The sequence below is a fragment of the Triticum urartu genome, chromosome 4A (genome assembly GCF_056163025.1).
Source record: "Triticum urartu cultivar PI428250 chromosome 4A, HENAU_Tu73, whole genome shotgun sequence".
Taxonomy (NCBI): domain Eukaryota; kingdom Viridiplantae; phylum Streptophyta; class Magnoliopsida; order Poales; family Poaceae; genus Triticum; species Triticum urartu.
The window spans coordinates 538,695,224-538,715,363 of record NC_141876.1 but is presented as its reverse complement, the minus strand read 5'-3'; the positions used below and the strand labels follow the sequence as shown (position 1 = coordinate 538,715,363).

The 20,140-nt window shown below is 42.6% G+C and overlaps 2 protein-coding genes across 2 annotated transcripts; both read left to right on the top strand.

The window, feature by feature from the left end:
- The first annotated feature begins 10,504 nt into the window (after positions 1–10,504).
- LOC147976481 (protein FAR1-RELATED SEQUENCE 5-like) lies at positions 10,505–11,381 on the top strand. The gene is made up of 3 exons (XM_087520875.1): positions 10,505–10,758; positions 10,862–11,244; positions 11,350–11,381. Exons 1-3 carry the CDS (start codon positions 10,505–10,507, stop codon positions 11,379–11,381), a joined length of 669 nt encoding a protein of 222 aa, XP_087377001.1.
- Positions 11,382–11,809: 428 nt separating this feature from the next.
- On the top strand, positions 11,810–13,069 carry LOC147976480 (protein FAR1-RELATED SEQUENCE 5-like). Its single transcript, XM_087520874.1, has 3 exons — positions 11,810–12,253; positions 12,381–12,657; positions 12,771–13,069. Exons 1-3 carry the CDS (start codon positions 11,810–11,812, stop codon positions 13,067–13,069), a joined length of 1,020 nt encoding a protein of 339 aa, XP_087377000.1.
- Positions 13,070–20,140: the final 7,071 nt, after the last annotated feature.

The window sequence follows — 20,140 nt, the reverse complement described above, 5'->3', positions numbered from 1 at the left end:
GGACCTTCTACTGCACTATAAGTACCAGCAGAATCTCGAGGGCAGATCCATTTCCGTTTCACCCGAAGAGTAACACCATTGCCTACCATATTCTTTTCCTTGCTCTTTTTTGACTTTGCCATGTCAAGGAATACCCACAACACAAAAGAATAAAATCGCTCTTCAGAACTCATTGATGCATGATACATACAAGCAATATTTTGATGTAATACAACCGTATGAGGATGGAATATGTATGAAAAATAGGACGGCGTGACATATTGACAACTACGATGTGTAAACTAAGTAGAAGGATTTCCAAGAAAATAGAAGTAATGCAAGCTAGACACCATATGAAAGATGCAACCAATATCACTCTGCCTAGTTAAAAGTGTCTTGTCAAAAGTGGCATTTCAAAAAATTAGAAGCAGTACAACGTAGAAATCAATGCAAGATGCAACCACTATCAAACTGTCATGTTAAAAGCGTCCAATCATGAGTGACTGATGCGGGATACACAACAGCAGTACTTTGATGTAAGAACATGGTATGACTGATAGATGCAGTGTATTCTAGACACAGAAAGGCATGTCATATGCACATGTATAACGTATAAACTCAGTAGGTGCAATTTAATCAAAATAGAAGAAATACAAGCTAGACAACATATGCAACATGAAACCAATTATCACATTGTCAACTTAGAGCAAGCACCTGCGATGGTGGAGTATGGGATATGAACTCATCATGTAGAGTTGGGACTTCAACTTCATTAGCAGTAGCAGTGGCCAATCTAGAGAGTCTCTGTTTGCGTCGGTCCGGAGGACCACCAACATCCCCTAACTTACTCTTTTCCTTCCTATTTTCTGATATTGCCTTATGAAGTCAAAACCAAAAGAAGATGAATAAAATTAGCTCTGCATAACTGGTTGATGCATGATACAGACGAACACTACTTTGATGTAAGGCAAGCATAGGATAGGAGGATGGAATATATACAAAAAGAAGACAACATTACATATTCAGACGTACGATAGGAGGAGGGAATATGTATGAAAAACAGTAAGCAGAAGGCATTTCAAAAAAATTAGAAGAAATGAAAGCTAGGCACCATATGAACATGCAACAAATATTACTCTATCAGGTAAAAAGTGTCTCGTCGTAAGTGCCATTTCAAGAAATTAGAAGCAGTACAAGCTAGAAGACAATGCAAGATGCAACCTACATCACACTCCCAAGTTAAATGTGTCTTATGGGTAAGTGATCGTTACAGGTATAAGTTGTAAGCTACGCAGATGCAATTCAACAAAATCAGAAGCAATACAAACTAGACATCATATGGAACACGCAACCACATATAACAGTTCCAAGTTAGAGCAAGCACCTGTGATGGTGGAGTAGGGGAGATGTGCTCATCATCTACACGTATGTTCTAGAAACAGGAATAGGTGTCATATTCACAGGCATTATGTGTAAAGTAAGCATATGCAATTCAACAAAGTTATAAGCAATACAAGCTAGACATCATACACAACATGCAACCACATGTAATAGTGCCAAGTTAGAGCAAGCACATGTGATGGTGGAGTAGGGGATATGTGCTCATCATCTACACCGTTACATTGACAGTCCAGCCTTGTGTTGTCTTGCGAATCTTGTTGGTAGGATGGCGGAGTAGAATCTATAGAGACCCTCTGTTTGAGTTGCTCCGAAGGACCACCATCATCCACTGTCGGACTAATTTCCTTCAGTTGTATTGATTTTGCATTGTGAAGTCAAACTGATAAGAAAAAGGAATAAAATTCGCTCTTTAGAACTCATTCATGCATGATACTGACGAACACTACTCGGATGAAAGGCAAACACATGATACGAGGATGTAATATGTACGAAAAGCAGGACGGCGTGACATATTCACACCTATGATGTGGTAACTAAGCAGAAGGCATTTCAACAAATTAGAAGCACTGCAAGCTAGACACCATATGAAAGGTGCAACCAATATCACTCTGCCAAGTTCAAACTGTCTAGCGTTTCAACAAATTAGAAGCAGTACATGCTAGAAATCATATGCAAGACACAACCAATATCACAGTGGCGACTTAAAGGTGCCTTATCATAAGCGACCGATGCGGGATATGCAAGAACAGTAGTCTGATGTAAGAACATGGTGTGATTAGATATAGTATGTTCTAGAAAGAGGAACACGTGTCATATTCACAGGCATTATGTGTAAAGTAAGCAGATGCAATTCAACAAAGTTAGAAGCAATACAAGCTAGACATCATATGCAACATGCAACCACATATAATAGTGCCAAGTTAGAGCAAGCACCTGTGATGGTGGAGTAGGGGAGATGTGCTCATCATCTACACATCTACAGTGAGTGTCTAGCCTTGCGTTGTCTTGCGAATCTTGTTGGGAGGATGGCGGAGTAGAATCTGCAGAGACCCTCTGTTTCACTTGCTCGGAAGGGCCACCATCATCCAATGCCTTACCAATTTCCTTCCGCTTTATTGATTTTGCATTGTGAGGTCAGACCGACAAGAAAAAGGAATAAAATTTGCTCTTCAGAACGCATTCATGCATGATACTGACGAACACTACTATGATGAAAGGCAAAGTCATGATACGAGGATGGAATATGTACGAAAAACTAGACGGCTTGACATATTCACACCTATGATGTGGTAACTAAGCAGAAGGCACGTCAACAAATTAGAAGCACTGCAAGCTAGACACCATATGGAAGGTGCAATCAATATCACTCTGCCAAGTTAAAACTGTCTCGTCATAGGTGGTGTTCATCAAACTAGAAGCACTACATGCTAGAAATCATATTCAAGACACAAACCAATATCACACTGCCAACTTAAAGGAGTCCCATCATATGTGACTGACGCAGGATACACAAGAAGAGTAGTTTCATGTAAGAACATGGTGTGATAGACAGATATAGTATGTACCAAAAACAGGAAAGCGTGTCACATTCACACATATCATGTGTAAGCTAAGCAGATGCAGTTTACACTAATTAGGAGCAATACAAGCTAGACACCATATGCAACATGCAACCAGATATCACACTGTCAAGTTAGAGCAAGCACCTTGGATGGTGGAGTAGGGGAGCGGAGACTTGGAACTTGTAATGCACTAGCAGTACAAGGAGAATCTGTACAGATGCTCTGTTTACGTTGCTGCAGAGGACCACCACCATCGCCTTTCTTACTCTTTTCCTTCCTCTTTTTTGATTTTGCCTTGTCAAGTCAAACCCACAAGAAAAAGGAATAAAATTTGTTCTTCAAAACTCATTGATGCATGATACTGACGAGCACTACTTTCATGTAAGACAGACGCATGATGGGAGGATGGAATGTGTATGAAAAATAGGACGGCATGACATATTGACATGTATGATGTATAAAGTGTAAACTACGCACAAGGTGTTTGAACTAGTTAGAAGCAATGCAAGCTAGAAACCATATGAAAGATGAAACCAATATCACTCTGCCAAATTAAAAGGGGGCCTAACAAATGTATTTGACCAAATTAGAAGCAATACATCGCAACAGGCTAGAAATAATATGCAATATGAAATGAATAAAGGTGTCTCATCGTAAGTGATTGATGCATGATACAGAAGAGAGGTAGTTTCATGTAAGAACATGGTTAACACATAGATGTAGTGTGTACCAAAAATAGGAAGGCATGTCATATTCACAGGTATAATGTGTAAACTAAGCAGCGATGCAATTTACCATAATTAGAAGCATTACAAGCTAGACACCGTATGCAACATGCAACCACATATCACACAGCGAAGTTAGAGCAAGCACCTGCGATGGTGGTGTAGGGGAAGTGTGGTCTTCAAGTACAGAGCTACGTTCAATATCTTCAATTAGGCTTGTTGTTTCTTGAGAATCATGTGGAGAGGATGAAACTGCACTCTTTATAAGAGTAGAGCGTCTCATACTATCCCACGGGCGTGACCGTCTCATCATAAGCGATAGATGCAGGATACACAAGAACAGTAGTTTGATGTAAGAACATGGTGTGGTAGGCATATGTAGTATGTACCAAAAACATGAAGGCATGTCATATTCACATGTATAAGTGTAAGCTAAGGAGATGCAATTTAACAAATTAGGAGCAATACAAGCTAGGCACCATATGCAACATGCAACCAGATATCACACTGCCATGTTAGAGCAAGCACCTGGGGTTGTGGAGTAGGGGAGATGAGATTTGGAACTTGCACTGCAGTAGGAGTAGCAGGAGAATCTGCAGAGATGATCTATTTTGGTTGCTCCAGAGGACCACCATCATTTTGTGCCTTCGTCCTTTTAGATTTTGCCTTGTCAAGTAAACACACAAGAAAAAGGAAGGAAATTCGCACTTCCAAATTCGTTGATGCATGATACTGACGAACACAACTTTTATGTATGGCAACCACATTGTAGGAGGATGGAATATGTATGAAAAACTCTAAGCAGAAGGCATTTCAACAAATTGGAAGCAATGCAATCTAGACACCATATGAAAGATCCAACCAAAATCACTCTACCAAGTTAGATGTGTCTCATTATAAGTGGCACTTCAACAAATTAGAGGCAATACATGTTTGAAATGATATGCAAGATGCAACCAATATTACATTGCCAACTTGAAGGTGTCTTGTCAGAAGTGATTGATGAGGGATACACAAGAAAAGTAGTTTGATTAAGAACATGGTTAATACAAAGACGTAATATGTACCAAAAACAGGAACGCATGTTATATTCACAGGTATAATGTGTTAACTAAGCAGATGCAATTTACCCTAATTAGAAGCATTACAAGGTAGACACCATATGCAACATGCAACCACATATCACACTGCCAAGTAAGAGCAAGCACCTGCGATGGTGGTGTGGGGGAATTGCGGTCATCAACTAGAGAGCTACGTTGACTATCTTCATTTAGCCTTGCTATTTCTTGAAAATCATGTGGGGAGGATGACACTGCACTCTTTAAATGAGTAGCGCGTCTCACAATAACCCACTCGGGTGACTGTCTCGTCATAAGTGATTGATGAGGGATACAAAAGAGCATTAGTTTGATGTACGAATATGGTTAATAGACATATGTAGTATGTATCAAAAACATGACGGCATGTCATTATCAAAGGTATAATGTGTAAAGTAAGCTGATGCAATTTAACCAAATTGGAAGCAATACAAGCTAGACACCATATGCAACATGCAACCACATTTGACAGCGGGAAGTTAAAGCAAGCACCTGGGATGGTTGTGTGTGTCAATTGAGATCATCAACTGCAGAGCTACGTTTACTATCTCCATCTGCTGGCACTGCACCCTTTAGAGCGCTGAGACGCTTAGTGCTTATCTTCAAATTACACTGGAGCGACTTCTATCTTTTGTTTTTTGTATTCATCAACACTGCGTCAGAGTCTGAAATACCCATGCATAAAAAAACAATAGTATGAGTATGGTGAAGTGTGTGCACAAGTAGTACAGTGTAAAGGTAGCAGATAGCAGGTCGGTGAGAAATAAATGACGGGAGACATATGATAGCTCTACAACATGCATGGCACACGAAATTACTAGATTCTAGGATTTTGAAATAGGAGCACCGGGATGGCTGGGAAATGCAGATGCTCCTCCAGCACACCACAAGGTGTGGTCCTATGAAAATAATAGTCGACTGAAAACAAATAGGTCAGTCCATTTTTTCTGCACCGTCCGATGTACAAAGAACGGGCAGACCGCCTTCATCTACCTCCAGCCAGTCAGTGTTACGATCTTCCTTGAAACGTCAGCGACCACCGGCCCAATCCCCTGCCTCCGCCCTCCCCTCGACCTCACTGCACCGCTGTGCTTGGCACCGCCCCGGCCATCCCTTCAAGCCCCGCCGACCTCCAGATCGGGCGCAAGCAGCTCCTGCACCCCACACCCCTATGATAGACACCGATGCACTACTTCCCCGGCGAACATGCGGACTAGGTGCTCCGCGCGCCTAAGCGGGTGCTGCTTCTTTTAATTGCGATTCGACTGACCCTGAATTGAAATCCAGGCAGGCTACTGACCTCTAGAAAAGGTGAAATAGTAAATGGGAGGAAACCTTGTGCATTTAGTATCACGAAGAAGATGCAGTATGAAGCGCTCAACTAGTTTCTTTCGTGGGATGAATACGGTGTGAGCAGAGACGTAAGATTTGCACGAATAAGGGAAGAGGAGTACCTCTTTCTGCTGGCAGTGTTGTGTCCTCCTTCTATTTTTCCAATGATCTTCTTGTGGTTCGCTGCAAATGAGAAGTTGTGGAGGACGGTGGAGCCTTGGACGAACCCATGACCAAGTTGTTGAGTATGGTGCAGTGGCCGTCTGTCGGGGACGGGGAACGAGATCCGAGGCGGTGAATAATGGTGTAGCGGGAACAGCTCCGGTGCGGTGGACGGTTGCGACAGTGGAGCGGCAGCGGTGAGGCGCGGGATGGCGTGGTCGAAGTGGTTCTGGTACGGCGCACGCAGGTGTGGACGTCGTGGAGGCAGCTCTGCCTCGGGTTCAGCTGCTAAGTCCTTGAGGGCGTTGCGGTTGCGGTTGCGTTGGATGACAATGTCGGGGTACCAGCTCCTGCATGATGGAGGAGGGCGACAGTGGATTGGGCACGATGGGGTGGAGGACGGAGGAGGCTGTGGTTTCACGGCTGGTGGAGAGGGGTTTTGACGCCCACGGAGTATGAATGGGGAAACGGAGGGAGGGTGACTAAGGGTGAACAATGTTTCTGTTTGGGACGCGCTTGTTTGAAATTTGGGAAAAGTTACAAACTTTGCGCCCATCTAAAATTTAGGACATATTGCGGGTTGGGGGTAGGACAGTAATCTCAGGTGTCCCAAATGGTGGGAGGGATAGATTTCGGCCGAGTGCATGGGTGTTTAGGCGCCCACGGCGTATGAATGCTTCTAGGAGGCGGTTGAGACTGGCATGTTGGTGAAGTTACAAACCTACCCCGTTTTAGATCTTTGGACATCGGGCCGATAGGCTACATGTGCCAGAGTCCGTACAGTAATTTCCTACCACCAAACATTAGTCTCGCGTGGTTTCGGGTGACCAGAGGCTTATTTGGCGCTTCGTTCAATATTGGGAGCAGAAGCATTAATGTTTTCGGTTCTCTTGAATTGAACTTTCAGGATTTGTCAAACTTCACAAATCTTTACTCTTGAAAGTCCTAAAACTATGATTGTTTTTGAATGGATGGGGTACATTTGAATATACATTGTAAACGAGTATATATTAAAAAATATGCAACTTACCTCAGTTCATGCATGGTTCCAGATATAATCTCCTTGGTTGCAAAAAAATAGTTAGACATGCGTATGAATATATAGCATGTTCAAACGCACAACAAAGATTGATGCCCCCTTTTAGATATGATTTACAAATGTCATTATCTCGGGTTCAAATAGATGAATGCACTTCCTATGAATTCGAATCTTCGAAACCCCCTTTATGTTGAATTCAACATGTATTCTATTTCGTAGCTAGCAATTTGGAATGTGTCCATGTAAGTGACAAATGTATAAAGTGCTTCACACTAACAACATGGAGTGCACTAATTAATGTTTATATTATTTTTTTGCAGGTGAATTAATGTTTATATATGAATTGCAAAAGCAATGCATTGCTGTATTTCAAACCGCTCTCACTCTATGGATCGATAGTATGAAATAAATACATGCACATGTTAGAATTCAATAGAGTATGGGTGTCTGATAGACCAATTTTTGTTTATACGCAAATTGCAAAATTCATGATCTGATCCGAAAATAATAATGTCATTTATATTTTAATTTCATGCGTAGAACCGCCTTTTACACGTAGATGCACTATGCCTCGGCCCGTGCTCACAAACGTGCTATATATATATATGGCACTATTCTAATCCCAGGATTAGAATAACTATTTGGATCACAGCAGCCCTATATAGAGCCCGAAGACAGGTTCCCGAACTTCCCTAGACTGCCGGCCCAGCCCGACGGAATCCCACCTGGACCCCGATCCCGACAGAATCCCACCTGGACCCCGATCTCGATCGAGCCGCCCCTCCCCAACCCCCTCCTCGCCGCTCCTCCCCTCGATCTCCGCCGTGATTCGCCGCCGAAAATCCGCCGGATCCAGCGCCTCCCTTCCTTCTCCAGATCCTGGCCGACTAGATCGAGCTCCGCCCCCTCCGACTCCACCTCCTGCCCGACCGTCGGCGCGGGCGAGCGAGCGACGGCGGACGCCGGCGCGAGGGAGCCCGCGTCGCCTGGAGCCGGCGAAGCCGCCGGATTTCTGCGACGAACGGCCGCCATGGACTTCCGGAAGCCTCATCCTTGGTCCATCGTCGCCGCCAGACGGCTTGGCAGTGCTCGTGACGGCCAAGGCGCAACCTACGGCGAACAGCGCACCCAAGGAAGCATGTCGGCGGTGGAGGCCGCATCGGCAGCGCCTTCAAATCTAAGAACGGTATATGAATTTCCTCCCTGATCTTGCCTTCTTCCTCAATCTTGCCTTCTCTCACCTTCTTGCTTCGTGCAGATGAACTTCGCGCCCCCTGCAAGACATGGATTGCCATCAAATTCCTCTCTTACCTCCACGACGAATTGTTCTCAAGGTGGCCTATCAGCTGCTGCAAAAAGGTTGGCCGACCTTCTAGCCAGGGTATGGTTGAACTTCTTCCTTCCTTCGGTTTGTTATTTGCTTATAGCTATGTGAAGTTAGGTGGTGTGTGAGCATCAGTCCAGGCTACAACAACTTTTTTAAAATCTGCCTGCCTGCTTACGACCATGTGAAGTTCTGGTAGTGTATGAGCCTCAGTCCAGGCTACAAAACAGCATTGTAAAATCTGCCTGCCTGCTTACAGGCATGTGAAGTTCAGGTAGTATGTGAGCCTCAGTCCAGGCTACAAACACTATAAAATCTGCCTGCATTCACATTCACATGTGCAAAAGCCATGTGAAGTTCAACTAGTAAGTGTGCTAGAGTTCAGGTTGGTATGTGTCTGGTTCTATGCAAAAAAAGGAAAATAGAACATGCATGTGATATGACATGAAGGTCAGGTTGGTATGCACTAGCAGTCCAACCATTCAAAAACTCATGAAGGTTCAGATTTTTTAACTGTAGACAGTATTTCCCCTTTGCAAAACAAGAAGTTCAGGTTGTGGAGAGTGCTCAGTTCAGGTACATATAAGTAATCAAATATTGTAGAATTAAAAAACATGATGTGAAGTTCATTCTGTGAAGGGTGCTCAGTTCAGGTACAAAGGCATTGGCAGATGCTCAGCTCAATGCATAGTGTGATGGCTCTCACCACTTTTATATAGAGAAGTTCAGGCTATGAATAATGCTAAGTTCAGTTACAAAGGTATATGCAGATATAACTTGTGTGCTAATAGACATTTTTTTCTTTTATGTCAGCAAGACGAGAGACGCATGAAGAAGCTTAGAAGTTCCCAGCAGCAAGTACACAATCCAAAGCCTGTACGCGTTGCACCACCCCCTCAATGGGTCACACCTCAAACGCACCAACAACATTACCAACCTACTCCAAACCAAAAATGGATGACACCCGAAACACACGGATACTTCCAAGATGCTGGGTCACAGCCCTATCCGCACAGGTTTGCGCCTCCACCTAATTGGATGCCGGAAATCCCCCGCGGATTCTTTGTATCCACCAGCAGACTCCCAAGCACGCCGATGGAGGAGGGGGTTAGCTCAAGTCCTGCGTGTAACTCTGGAGGTTATCCTGGTGTGCCTCATCAATGCCAAAGCGAAGCAACTAAACCGGATCCCAGGACAAATCCAACAGCAACACACACGCGGAGGAGAGTGATCTTCACACTACCACTGTTTGATCCTACTGCTGCTGCTACAAGTCAGAATTCTATGGGGCATAAGGTAGATGGATTGCTTCACAAAACAAAAGAGCAAACCAAGACCAGGATCGCAATACCTCCACAACCACCTCAAGCAAAAAGGACGCAAACAAGAGAGAGGCCATCTTCAGCCCTCCTTCCTCCTCGTGATCCACTGCTGCATCCTGCTATGATTACTCCGCCATGCCCCATCCCAGAGGGACAACAGCCGACACCGGCGGAGTTGCGATCATACACGCACGTAAGTGAAACAAAAAATATTTATATACACATCTTGTATTATCTGCACATTTTCTGCTCCCTCCAGAATAACAAGTTCATAAACTGCATTTTAACGTGTTGTTTGGATTTTTTTTTCTTTTTCTGCAGACGCCGGATCTACCGGATTATCTAATACCAAGACTAAAGATGGGATTCAAAGATGTAGAGAAAGCAAGGGAATTTTATAACAGATACGCCAGGCACGCTGGTTTTGGAATCAGGAAGACGGGTGGAAATGACAACCACAAGTATTTTGTTTGCGCCTTCCAAGGGATACACACATCTTCTGTTTCAGAGGCCAACAGGAAGCGAAACAAAACATCGTAGAGGACGGGCTGCAATGCAAGAATGAGGGTGAAGGTGCAGGAGGATGACACATGCGTGGTAGTGGACATTGAGTACAATCATAATCACCAGCTCATGCAAACTGATGACATGCTGGTATTCTTGCACTCACACAAGAATTATGACCCCACTATTCTGGAGTATGTAAAGCCCCTGCAGTACCATGATGTCAAGCACACAACAATCATGTCCATGCTATCTGAAAATGAAGATGGAAGCTACTTCCTAAGCATGACCGGACGAGACCTGCTAAACCAGTAAGTATTCAAACACCCACATGCTGCAATGTAAAATAGCATCCTAGCTCACAACCCCTTTGATAGCAAAAATAACAAATGCATGTTGGCGTGTGATTTGCAGGAAAGCCATGAATGCAAGGAAAGATGATTTGGATGATGTATTAAAACTTGTTTCATTCTTCAAAGACATGAAGGCAATAAATGATGAGTTTTTCTATGACATCCAAGTGGAAAAGAACAAGTCAATTAAAAACATTTTCTGGTCCAATGCAAGCTACCGAGGAGCCTATCAAGACTTCGGCGATTGTGTAACACTTGACACGACTTACAAGACTAACAGATTTCATATGCCCCTGGGAGTGTTTGTTGGAACAAACCATCACTTGCAGTCAACAATATTTGTCGTTTCCCTGATAAGAGACGAAGATGCAAAGTCATTCAAGTGGCTGTTCGATACATTTCTACGGTGCATGAAGAACAAGCACCCAACTTGCATTCTAACAGGTGAGTTCAAAAAAAACTCCTCAAGTTTCATCATCTTTTTCAGTCTATGGGTCTCTGTTGATTGGGTACATTTGTTTTTTCTGAAAAATATGTAAAAAAATGCAGTTCAACCACTGTTAGCACAGAAGTCCAACTAGCAATACAAGAAAGCAAAATTATCTGTCACATGTTTAGAAAAAAATTAGTTATGAATGTGAAGTTCAAGTACATGAATCATAGAAGTTCAAGGACGAAGTTGTTATATAAAAAATATGTAGCATGTTCAGAAAAACATAGTTATTTATGCGAAGTTCAATCACTGCTACCACAGAAAGTTCAACAACACTGGTGTAAGAAAATTTTTGAGTGTGACACTACTAGTTTGTCATACTACTAACTGTGAAGTTCAAGCACTGGTACCACAGAAGTTCAGCAACACTGATGTAAGAAAAAAATACATGTGACATTCTTAGATAGCCATACTACTAGATGTGAAGTTCAATTACTTGTGCAACATAAGTTCACCATCAGTACAAAAAAGAATCAAGTTTCATTTTTTTTAATTCGATCAGACCAGTGCCCATCAATGGCGAAAGCTATACCACAATCATTTCCAAACACCGTCCACAAGCTATGCCGTTGGCACATATTGAAGAAGTACAGGGAATACCTCGCGTTGCTGTACAAAAAGTATAAAACATTCAAAGAGGAGTTCACAGCTATATTGAACTGGCCGCTGATGCCAACGGAGTTTGAAGATGCCTGGGCTGAACTCGTACACAAGTACCACCTGGAGAACGACCAGATGATGATGCAGCTCTGGAGTGATAGGAAGATGTGGATTTCAGCATATTACAAGAACATTTTCTGTGCTAGAATGACTTCCACACAACGAAGCGAGAGCATGAACCACGTGCTAAAGAAAGGGTTTGTCAAGGGGACCCAAAACCTACATAAGTTTGCTAGGCGGGTCAATGCTTGCATACAAACTCGGATGCAAAAGGAGAACGAGCAAACAATGACCAGCATGGTATGATGACAAGTACAAAACACCACCATCATGTTCTGTTTACCTTCAACACGTGCACTTTGAATTTTAAAAAATGAAACCCATATGATTCTGCTTCGACTAATATCTTACTTTTTGACATGTGCAGACCAATCCTGTGACAAAGACAACTTACGGCTACGAGGAAGACATGTCTATCAAGTACACGAGAGCCGTGTACACTGAGATGAGGAATAGGATGAGAAAGGCCACGCTATTTCGCGCAAAGTGTACAGCAGAGTCCACTAAGTACCTTGTGTACTACCACAACAAGCCTGGCCATGATGATGAAGAAAGATTTTCCTGGTCAAAGCATGAATTCCAGGTTGTAGCTGACCCAGACAATGAAATATACGAGTGTGAATGCAAGCTCTGGACACACACAGGTGAGCGGGAAAACAAACTCATTAAATAGCTAGACTAGTAGTATCATATCAAAATTTATGAAACTCATTGCTGGCTCACAAACTATGTATTCTGCATTCATCGCAAAATGCAGGCCTGTTCTGCCTTCACATTATGAACATACTGGACTACCTGAAGCATGACAAATTTCCAAACAAGTATATCCTCAAACGGTACACAAAGACTGCAAAATCACAGCCAACCTTTGATACAAGGGACTACAACACAACCGCATCGGATGGCAGCTCAAGGCTATCGAAGCAAGACATCTTGCTGCAGCTGAATTTGATGGTTAACAAGAAAGAGATGAGATGTGACCAGCAGTATGACAGAGCCTACTATGTTCTCAAGAGGCTCGTGGAAGAGCTTGATGCAATACATTCAGCAAATTGAGCGGATGCTGACGAAAGGATGGCTGAAGAGGACGCTGAAATTGAAGATGACCTTCACTATTATGCAGCTGAAATGGTCAACGCCGCCGTCGAAGCCAACCAATGCAAGCAGGGTGATGGCCAATCAATGGAGCAGCGACAGCAAGAGACGATGAAACTGCCGCTGTATTCTGAAACAAAGGGTAGGAAGAAAATTACTGCAGCAAAGAAAAGTGACAAGAGAGCGCAAATAAAGGCACCACCTGCAGGAAGAGTCGTGGTGCTCGATGAGAATGGAGTGCCACTTGGACACAGGAAATGTAGTGTGTGCAACCAGGTTGCGGGACACAACAAGCTGACCTATCCAACACTCTTGGAAAGAAACAATGCCGAGGAGGTCAAGCAACCCAAATCTCAAAAACAGAAACCCAAAGTTATGGAACAAAAGAAGGGACCACACCCACAGAAAGCAAGCACCAGACTTTGTAGCATATGCAAGGAGTATGAACCACATAATGCAAGAACATGCCCGAAGCGAGCAGATGCTGAAAAGACAAGCAAAAAGCCAGAGAAGAAACAGAAAGCAAAACCCAGAGCCAGCAACAAGAAAGAGGTGGAAGAGGAAGACAAAGACACCGTCGAAGAAGAGGAAGACGAAGAGGAAGAGGATGATGAAGAGGAAGAGGAAGAGGACGATGAAGAGGAAGATGAAGAGGAAGAGGTACATGTCAAGCAAAAACCTATACAACCAAAGCCTAGGAGGAGCGCAAGGCTGATGAATAGTTAGAATAGGTCAATTAACACAATGCAAACTTATGTCATGTCAATGTCCAGAATATTATGTCATCCCCTTTTATTGTTGAACTTTCAAAGAAGTCCTGGTAACATACACTGTGAAGTTCACGTAGTATTACTGCAGAAGTCCTGGTATGTTATGAGATGAAGTGTTGTGCTGATGATGTACTGCATGAAAGAGCAAGCAGTAATAAAATGAAAAACATACACTGTGAAGTTCAAGTAATATTACTGCAGAAGTCCTGGTATGTTATGGGATGAAGTGATGTGCTGGTGATGTATTGCATGAAAGTGCAAGCAAGAACAAACATGAAAAACATATACTGTGAAGTTCAAGTAAGCTTACTGCAGAAGTCCTGGTATATTATGGCAGGAGGTGCTCGTGTTGTATTCCATAAAAGTGCAACCAGCAAATAATCATATAGTATTGAAGTTCAGGTCAGCTTATAGAAGAAGTTCTGGTATATAAAATCGATGTAGGAAAAAAATATGCTTAAAAAATAAAGTTTCACCGCATAAACTAAGGTTAGCAAGCCTAAGACAACGCGTTCAAATGTGAAGTTCTGCTTGGATACGTGCAGAAGTTCATGTACAATGCCGACAAAAGATAAAGAAACGTCAACAAAATTTCTGCACAGATTTACATATGAAATACGTACGCACTTGAAAAAACACAAAAAACAAATATAGATTCTATGCAAAAGCATACATATTGGTTGGGTTGAACATTACCAATACATTACACAACACAAAATATCCTCTCCATCTGAAACCAGCAGCCCAGCCACATCTCAAAGCAGAAGTTCAAGTCTACGATCATATGTTGCGAGCTCGAAAATAAACAACACAAAAAAATCAAGCAGTTAAACCAAAACCGAGGCAGAAGTTCAGGTACATCTGTTGGGGCAAAAACATTCAACACATGGATACTGAAAAATGACGTAGTACATTGAAATTCACAAAGCCAAATCATTCTTCACACCAAATGCATTTGTCCATAATATCATAAGTAATAGTGTTGCACCTATAGATACACAAATCACTAAAAACATTCTTACAACCAAATCTTTACGGAATTGTTCCAATCATTATCAAACCTAAAAATCTATACGAAATCAAATCTACAGATGAAACTAATGCTTCGAATTCACGGGCCAAAGGACTGGATCTCTTTAGGGAGCTCTGAACGCACGACTTCATTCTTCTCGCTAAAAATCTGAGTGTGCATGAACACAACCTTCCAGTCATCTGCAGCAGCCTGCAAACAAAAGAAAGGTGAAAACGATGGTTTAGTAATGGATATCTAAAACCACAGCAGGAGCGTCTTAGCAAAAACACACAAGAATAATCAAAGGATGATGAGACAAAGAACAAAGACAGAACATACTTCCACATCACCAAAATCTTCAACAATCTCATCGCCATCATACGAAGAGCTGAACTTCACGGCAAAGAAACCACAATCATTACTCTTCTGCTTCGGAACATCGATGAAAGTCGGCCTCTTTGCAATAGTCACCCAGTTAGGCTGCTTGCTCGCCTTGTATGCAGCCTTGCCGTACACCTCCTCGAGCAACCCAACAAATCTCTTCATCTGCCGGAAATAACAAAATTAGATGAAGTCAAAAACATGTTAACCAAAATAGTTAAGTTTAGGTACATAAAAAAGCGACACTTGCATAAGATCCACCTAAACAAAATAGCAGAAGTTCAACTTCTAAATGACAGTCAGTTCAAGCAGTATTACCAAAACAGAGATAGCAACATATTTTGTCAACACAAGGCATAATAAACTTCGTGTCAAACAATAGAATGTGAAAGGAGGTTCAGGCTAAGAAACACTCACGATATTTTGGCAGTCCCCGTGGAAACTCGATCGCGATGTTTGCATATTATCGTAAGAAAGTGAATCAAGGATGTCAATGCTCCCATGATATCTATTCAACACATACACACTGTAGTGCGCCATTGTGCCAATTGGCTTGAATAGAATCAAGAAAACCTGCCAAGAATGAAAGGACCGGTGAACACAAACTATAAAAGCATATGTACTGAAGAACCGGCATGAACAAAAACTTTCTTGACAAACTCAGCAAAAGGATGCACATGAAATTAAAAAAAGCAAGAGTTATGAAAACCTAACCAGCTTTGCGTTAAGAAGGTCTTCTTCCTTGCAACCAAACATTGGGAGGAGACCAGCAGATTTTTTTGCATCAAACTTTGGAACTGTTGCACCGAAGAAATCATACTCCAGGCAGTATTGTGCATTCACAAAAACACAATTAAAACACCTCCCAAATGCTACTACAACAAAACTAAGGCAAAAAGAAGGAGATAGGGGTGCAAAGAACTAATACCTGTATGAAGTAGGGACTAAGTACAACCCTGTCAGCACTAGTGAATATCTCAGAGGTCTCCGGCTTATCCTTCCACAAATTTATGAGATAATCCATTATGTCTCCTTCCATCTGCTGCCCTTCACCGAAAAGCGTATAAAGGACACGTCCTGTGAGGTCAATCACATTCGCAGGGATGGTAAACATGCAGTAGCTTGTCCTGCAGAATACAAAAGGATGGTAAAAAAATATTAGAAGTTCAGATACAACAACAAACAGAAGTTCAGACACTATAACTCAAAAGGCAAGAGGAGACATAAACCAGAAGTTCAAATACTACAACAACGGCAGTTCAGACAATACAACAACAGAAGTTCAGACACTACAACTCCAAGGCAAGGGAGCGACAGATGAGGGTAACTCACTCAGAATACTTCTCCAGACCGTCTTTACTCAACACATACTGTTTCAACTTCCGGGCCTCGGATAGATGAGGGTAACTGTATTTTTTCAGGGGAGCGACAGGAGAACGCCACTTCAAAGGCAATCTTGATGCTCTCTTGGAGGAAGTTATGTTCCCAGACTCAACTACCGGTTTCCTCCTGGTGATCACAACATTCTTCCCACCTCTACCAGCAACAGTACCAGTAGCACATTTAGCATTCCTCGGGTAAGCAATCTTCTCAAAATCATCATCGGACGAAATCACTTCTGCTTCGGCTACTTCGACTGCATCAGCCTTCCTGTAGCAAGGGGTTTTTGGAGTACCACGAATACCACCAGCCTGCTTCCCCAACTTGGAAGGAATAAGGGTCTGAGGTCTATCATCTCCTATCGGAGCTGTACTCATCGGTTCCTCCCTAGGCTGGTATTCCTATGACCCGAGGAATGAGTAGTGGTAATCGGTCAGCTCCAACGGTTCCACTATCAAAGAAAAAAGGAAGAGAAAACATCACCATTAAATACAACTGAAGTTCAGGAACATCACAATGTGCAGTCCAACTAATAAAGATGACATGGTTACTACTCAAGCTGACCTAAAAAAATTAGTTGCAGTAAAAAACTAAACGAAGTTCAGGCACAACCAGAGGCACAGTTCAAGATAAACCGATGAATTGTAAATCATTCAACTACAGCTAACAAAACCATAGAAAGGCATCATCTCTGAAGTTCAATTATAAAAGAAAATGCTCATGTCCATTTAAGCAAAACAAAACACACAAGCAAAATTAAATAAGATAGAAATGAAGTTCATGTACAAAGAAAGTGCTCCTCTCCTTCCGAAACTAGCAGCCCAGCCAGACCTCAAGCAGAAGTCCAAGTTCAGAGAAAAATATGAAGTTCAGGTAGAATAAAAAGATGCAGTGCAGGTAAGCAGTACAAGTTCCAAAATACTTACATGTGTAGTAGCCAAACAAAGCTTGGAAGTCTGTCTCAAACAGGTTAGAAGAAGCGATTGAGTACAGCCACGTCTTCCTGATATCCCCGATATTCTCATGGGAATAATTTGCAAGAACCCCGTCATGATACGAATTAACATTCGTAAGCATGAAGAATCCGCAGTCGATACTGCCATCAAACGAAGTAAAAGAAATAGTGTTAGGACAGAAAAAGAAAGCCAACGAATTAAACACGTCGCAGCTTAAGTACAACTACAGTTAAACAGATGTGATAAAGAGAAAAAGTCGAACTCATACTTGTTTTGCTGCTGGGGGACATCAATCCAATCCAGAGGGAAATTGTCGATGCTAATAGGACCGAAGGGTGTCTACCTGTCGTTGTTGGCATCCTTCCAAAGCCTCTTGATGTTGTCGATCATCTGTCGAAACAGGTGTACCACACATTCATCTTTTGGTCCATAGTAGGAATCGAGAAGCTGGAACCTTGAATTCTTCAGGTCAAGGAACACCGACACCCAATGACCGACACCACCCATGGAAGCAGGAAGCTCAGGCGGGTCAAAAGTAGGGAAAACAACCTGAAGCATCATAAACACACGAATCATTAAAAATGAGAATTAATATCAGAACGGTACAAAAGAAAAATAAAACAAATATTAACACAGTGGATCGCACTGCAAAACTAATACAGAGGCAAAGAACAAGATATTGCATACCAAATCATGTGCATCCATGCTATTTGGACCACTCGCCATGAAGTACTTCCTCACACGGGAATCAAAATGACCTCTGAAAATGTTGTCCTAAAATAATGCAGACAACACCAACATATGAAAAAATACAAAAATGAGACGAACAAGTTTTAACTAAAATGGTAAGGAACAAAACAGAAAAGAAATCACTGTATGGTTGACTTACACAAACCCAATATGGCAGGATGAGTTTATCCGATCCCTGGTACTTCGCACGTAGACAATAGAGTGCACACTCAGCCATATTAGATGTAAGCATTCCGCGAGGACCAAAAGATGTTGCGACTTCTTGAACAGAAGCTTCACGCTCCTTGTTTTGGAACATAATCATTGATCTAAAACAAGCGAATAGAAAGTAAAACAAGTTAAGCAGCAGGAACTCAGGAAGTTCATAACACATGTTAGCACAGAAGTTCAGCTATATCACAACAGGCAGTACAGTACAAAAGAGGCCAGAAGTTCAGCGCCAGAGAAGCAAAAAAACAAGAAGTTCAGGCACATAGAGTTGAGAAGTTCACGTATGAAACCACAGGGGGTACATGGATGATGTAAATGTTGAGCAGCTGCACTCACCTCTTGGAACGGTCGTTCCTAAGCCTAGTTACACTGTAATAAAAGTCATCAACCTTCTTTCGCACGACAGCAAGGTCGCTATCTGCTCACCAAAAAATAGCAATTAACAGCAACACTCAAAGCACATAGATTCACAACAGTTTCAATTAAGACCAACATTCAAGCACAAACATTCAAAACATAAGCACATCTTAGCTACTACATCAAAAAAGATAAACCACAGCATCATAGACATCACAACCCATGCATTACAAACCTCCACCCACATAGAAAACAGGTTCACTTAACATTCTTTACAACCCACACGACGAACAACAAAACCAGAAGTTCAACCTAGACCACACAGGCAGTTCACAGGGGATATCATGGACTAAACCAAACAACAAAGAGGGAAGGGGATGGGGAAAGAAGAGAGAAGCATGCTCCTCTCTTCATGGATCCTTGCCTAGACCAGTGGCAGCACTGGAATGATCAACCTCCTCTCCATAGCTATCGCTTTCGGTATCTTCATCGTCATCTCCAATAGACGTTGCAGCGTCGTCAGGAAGGACACCAGCAGCAGCTGGAGCAGCTGGAGAATCTGAAACAAGAAAAACTTTTGGTTGTGCCTGTACAGCATTAACATCAACTGATGGCTCTGCTACAGGAGACTTCTCCGGGCTTGCAGCAGCACTACCACCAGTTTCAACAGCAGACTCAACAGCATCTTTCTCCAAAATGATGTCTCCAGTTGTCTTGCCCTGCTCAGCATTTGAAACCTCGGCGACAATGGACGACTGAGGTTTAGTCAGGACCACCCCGTCGGAGCAGCCGGTGTCTGAGACGGACATATCTGCAAGCTTCTCTGGAGGAACACTAACATCATCATTCTGCTACTGCAAAAAGAAACAGAAAGTCATTACAAAGGGCTGACTGAACCTCATGCATAGGAGCAGCAAGTCCGTCTCAGGGGCAACAAGACAGATGGACAAGAAAAATGGTACCTCATTTTCACTGCCATGAACCTCATCAACTATTACGCCACTAGCCGGAGCAGGTTCATGCACAGGGGCAGCCTCATGCACAGGAGCAGCTTCATGCGCAGGTAAAACATCCTCCTCAACCCTAGCATCATCATCAACAGCCTAAAAAATAAAAAAAATCATTTAGAAAACAAATACCTAATTAGCAGAAGTTCAGATTGCACAATCAGAGAAGGTCAGCTATCACAACTGACACATAATGGAAGTCCAAATAC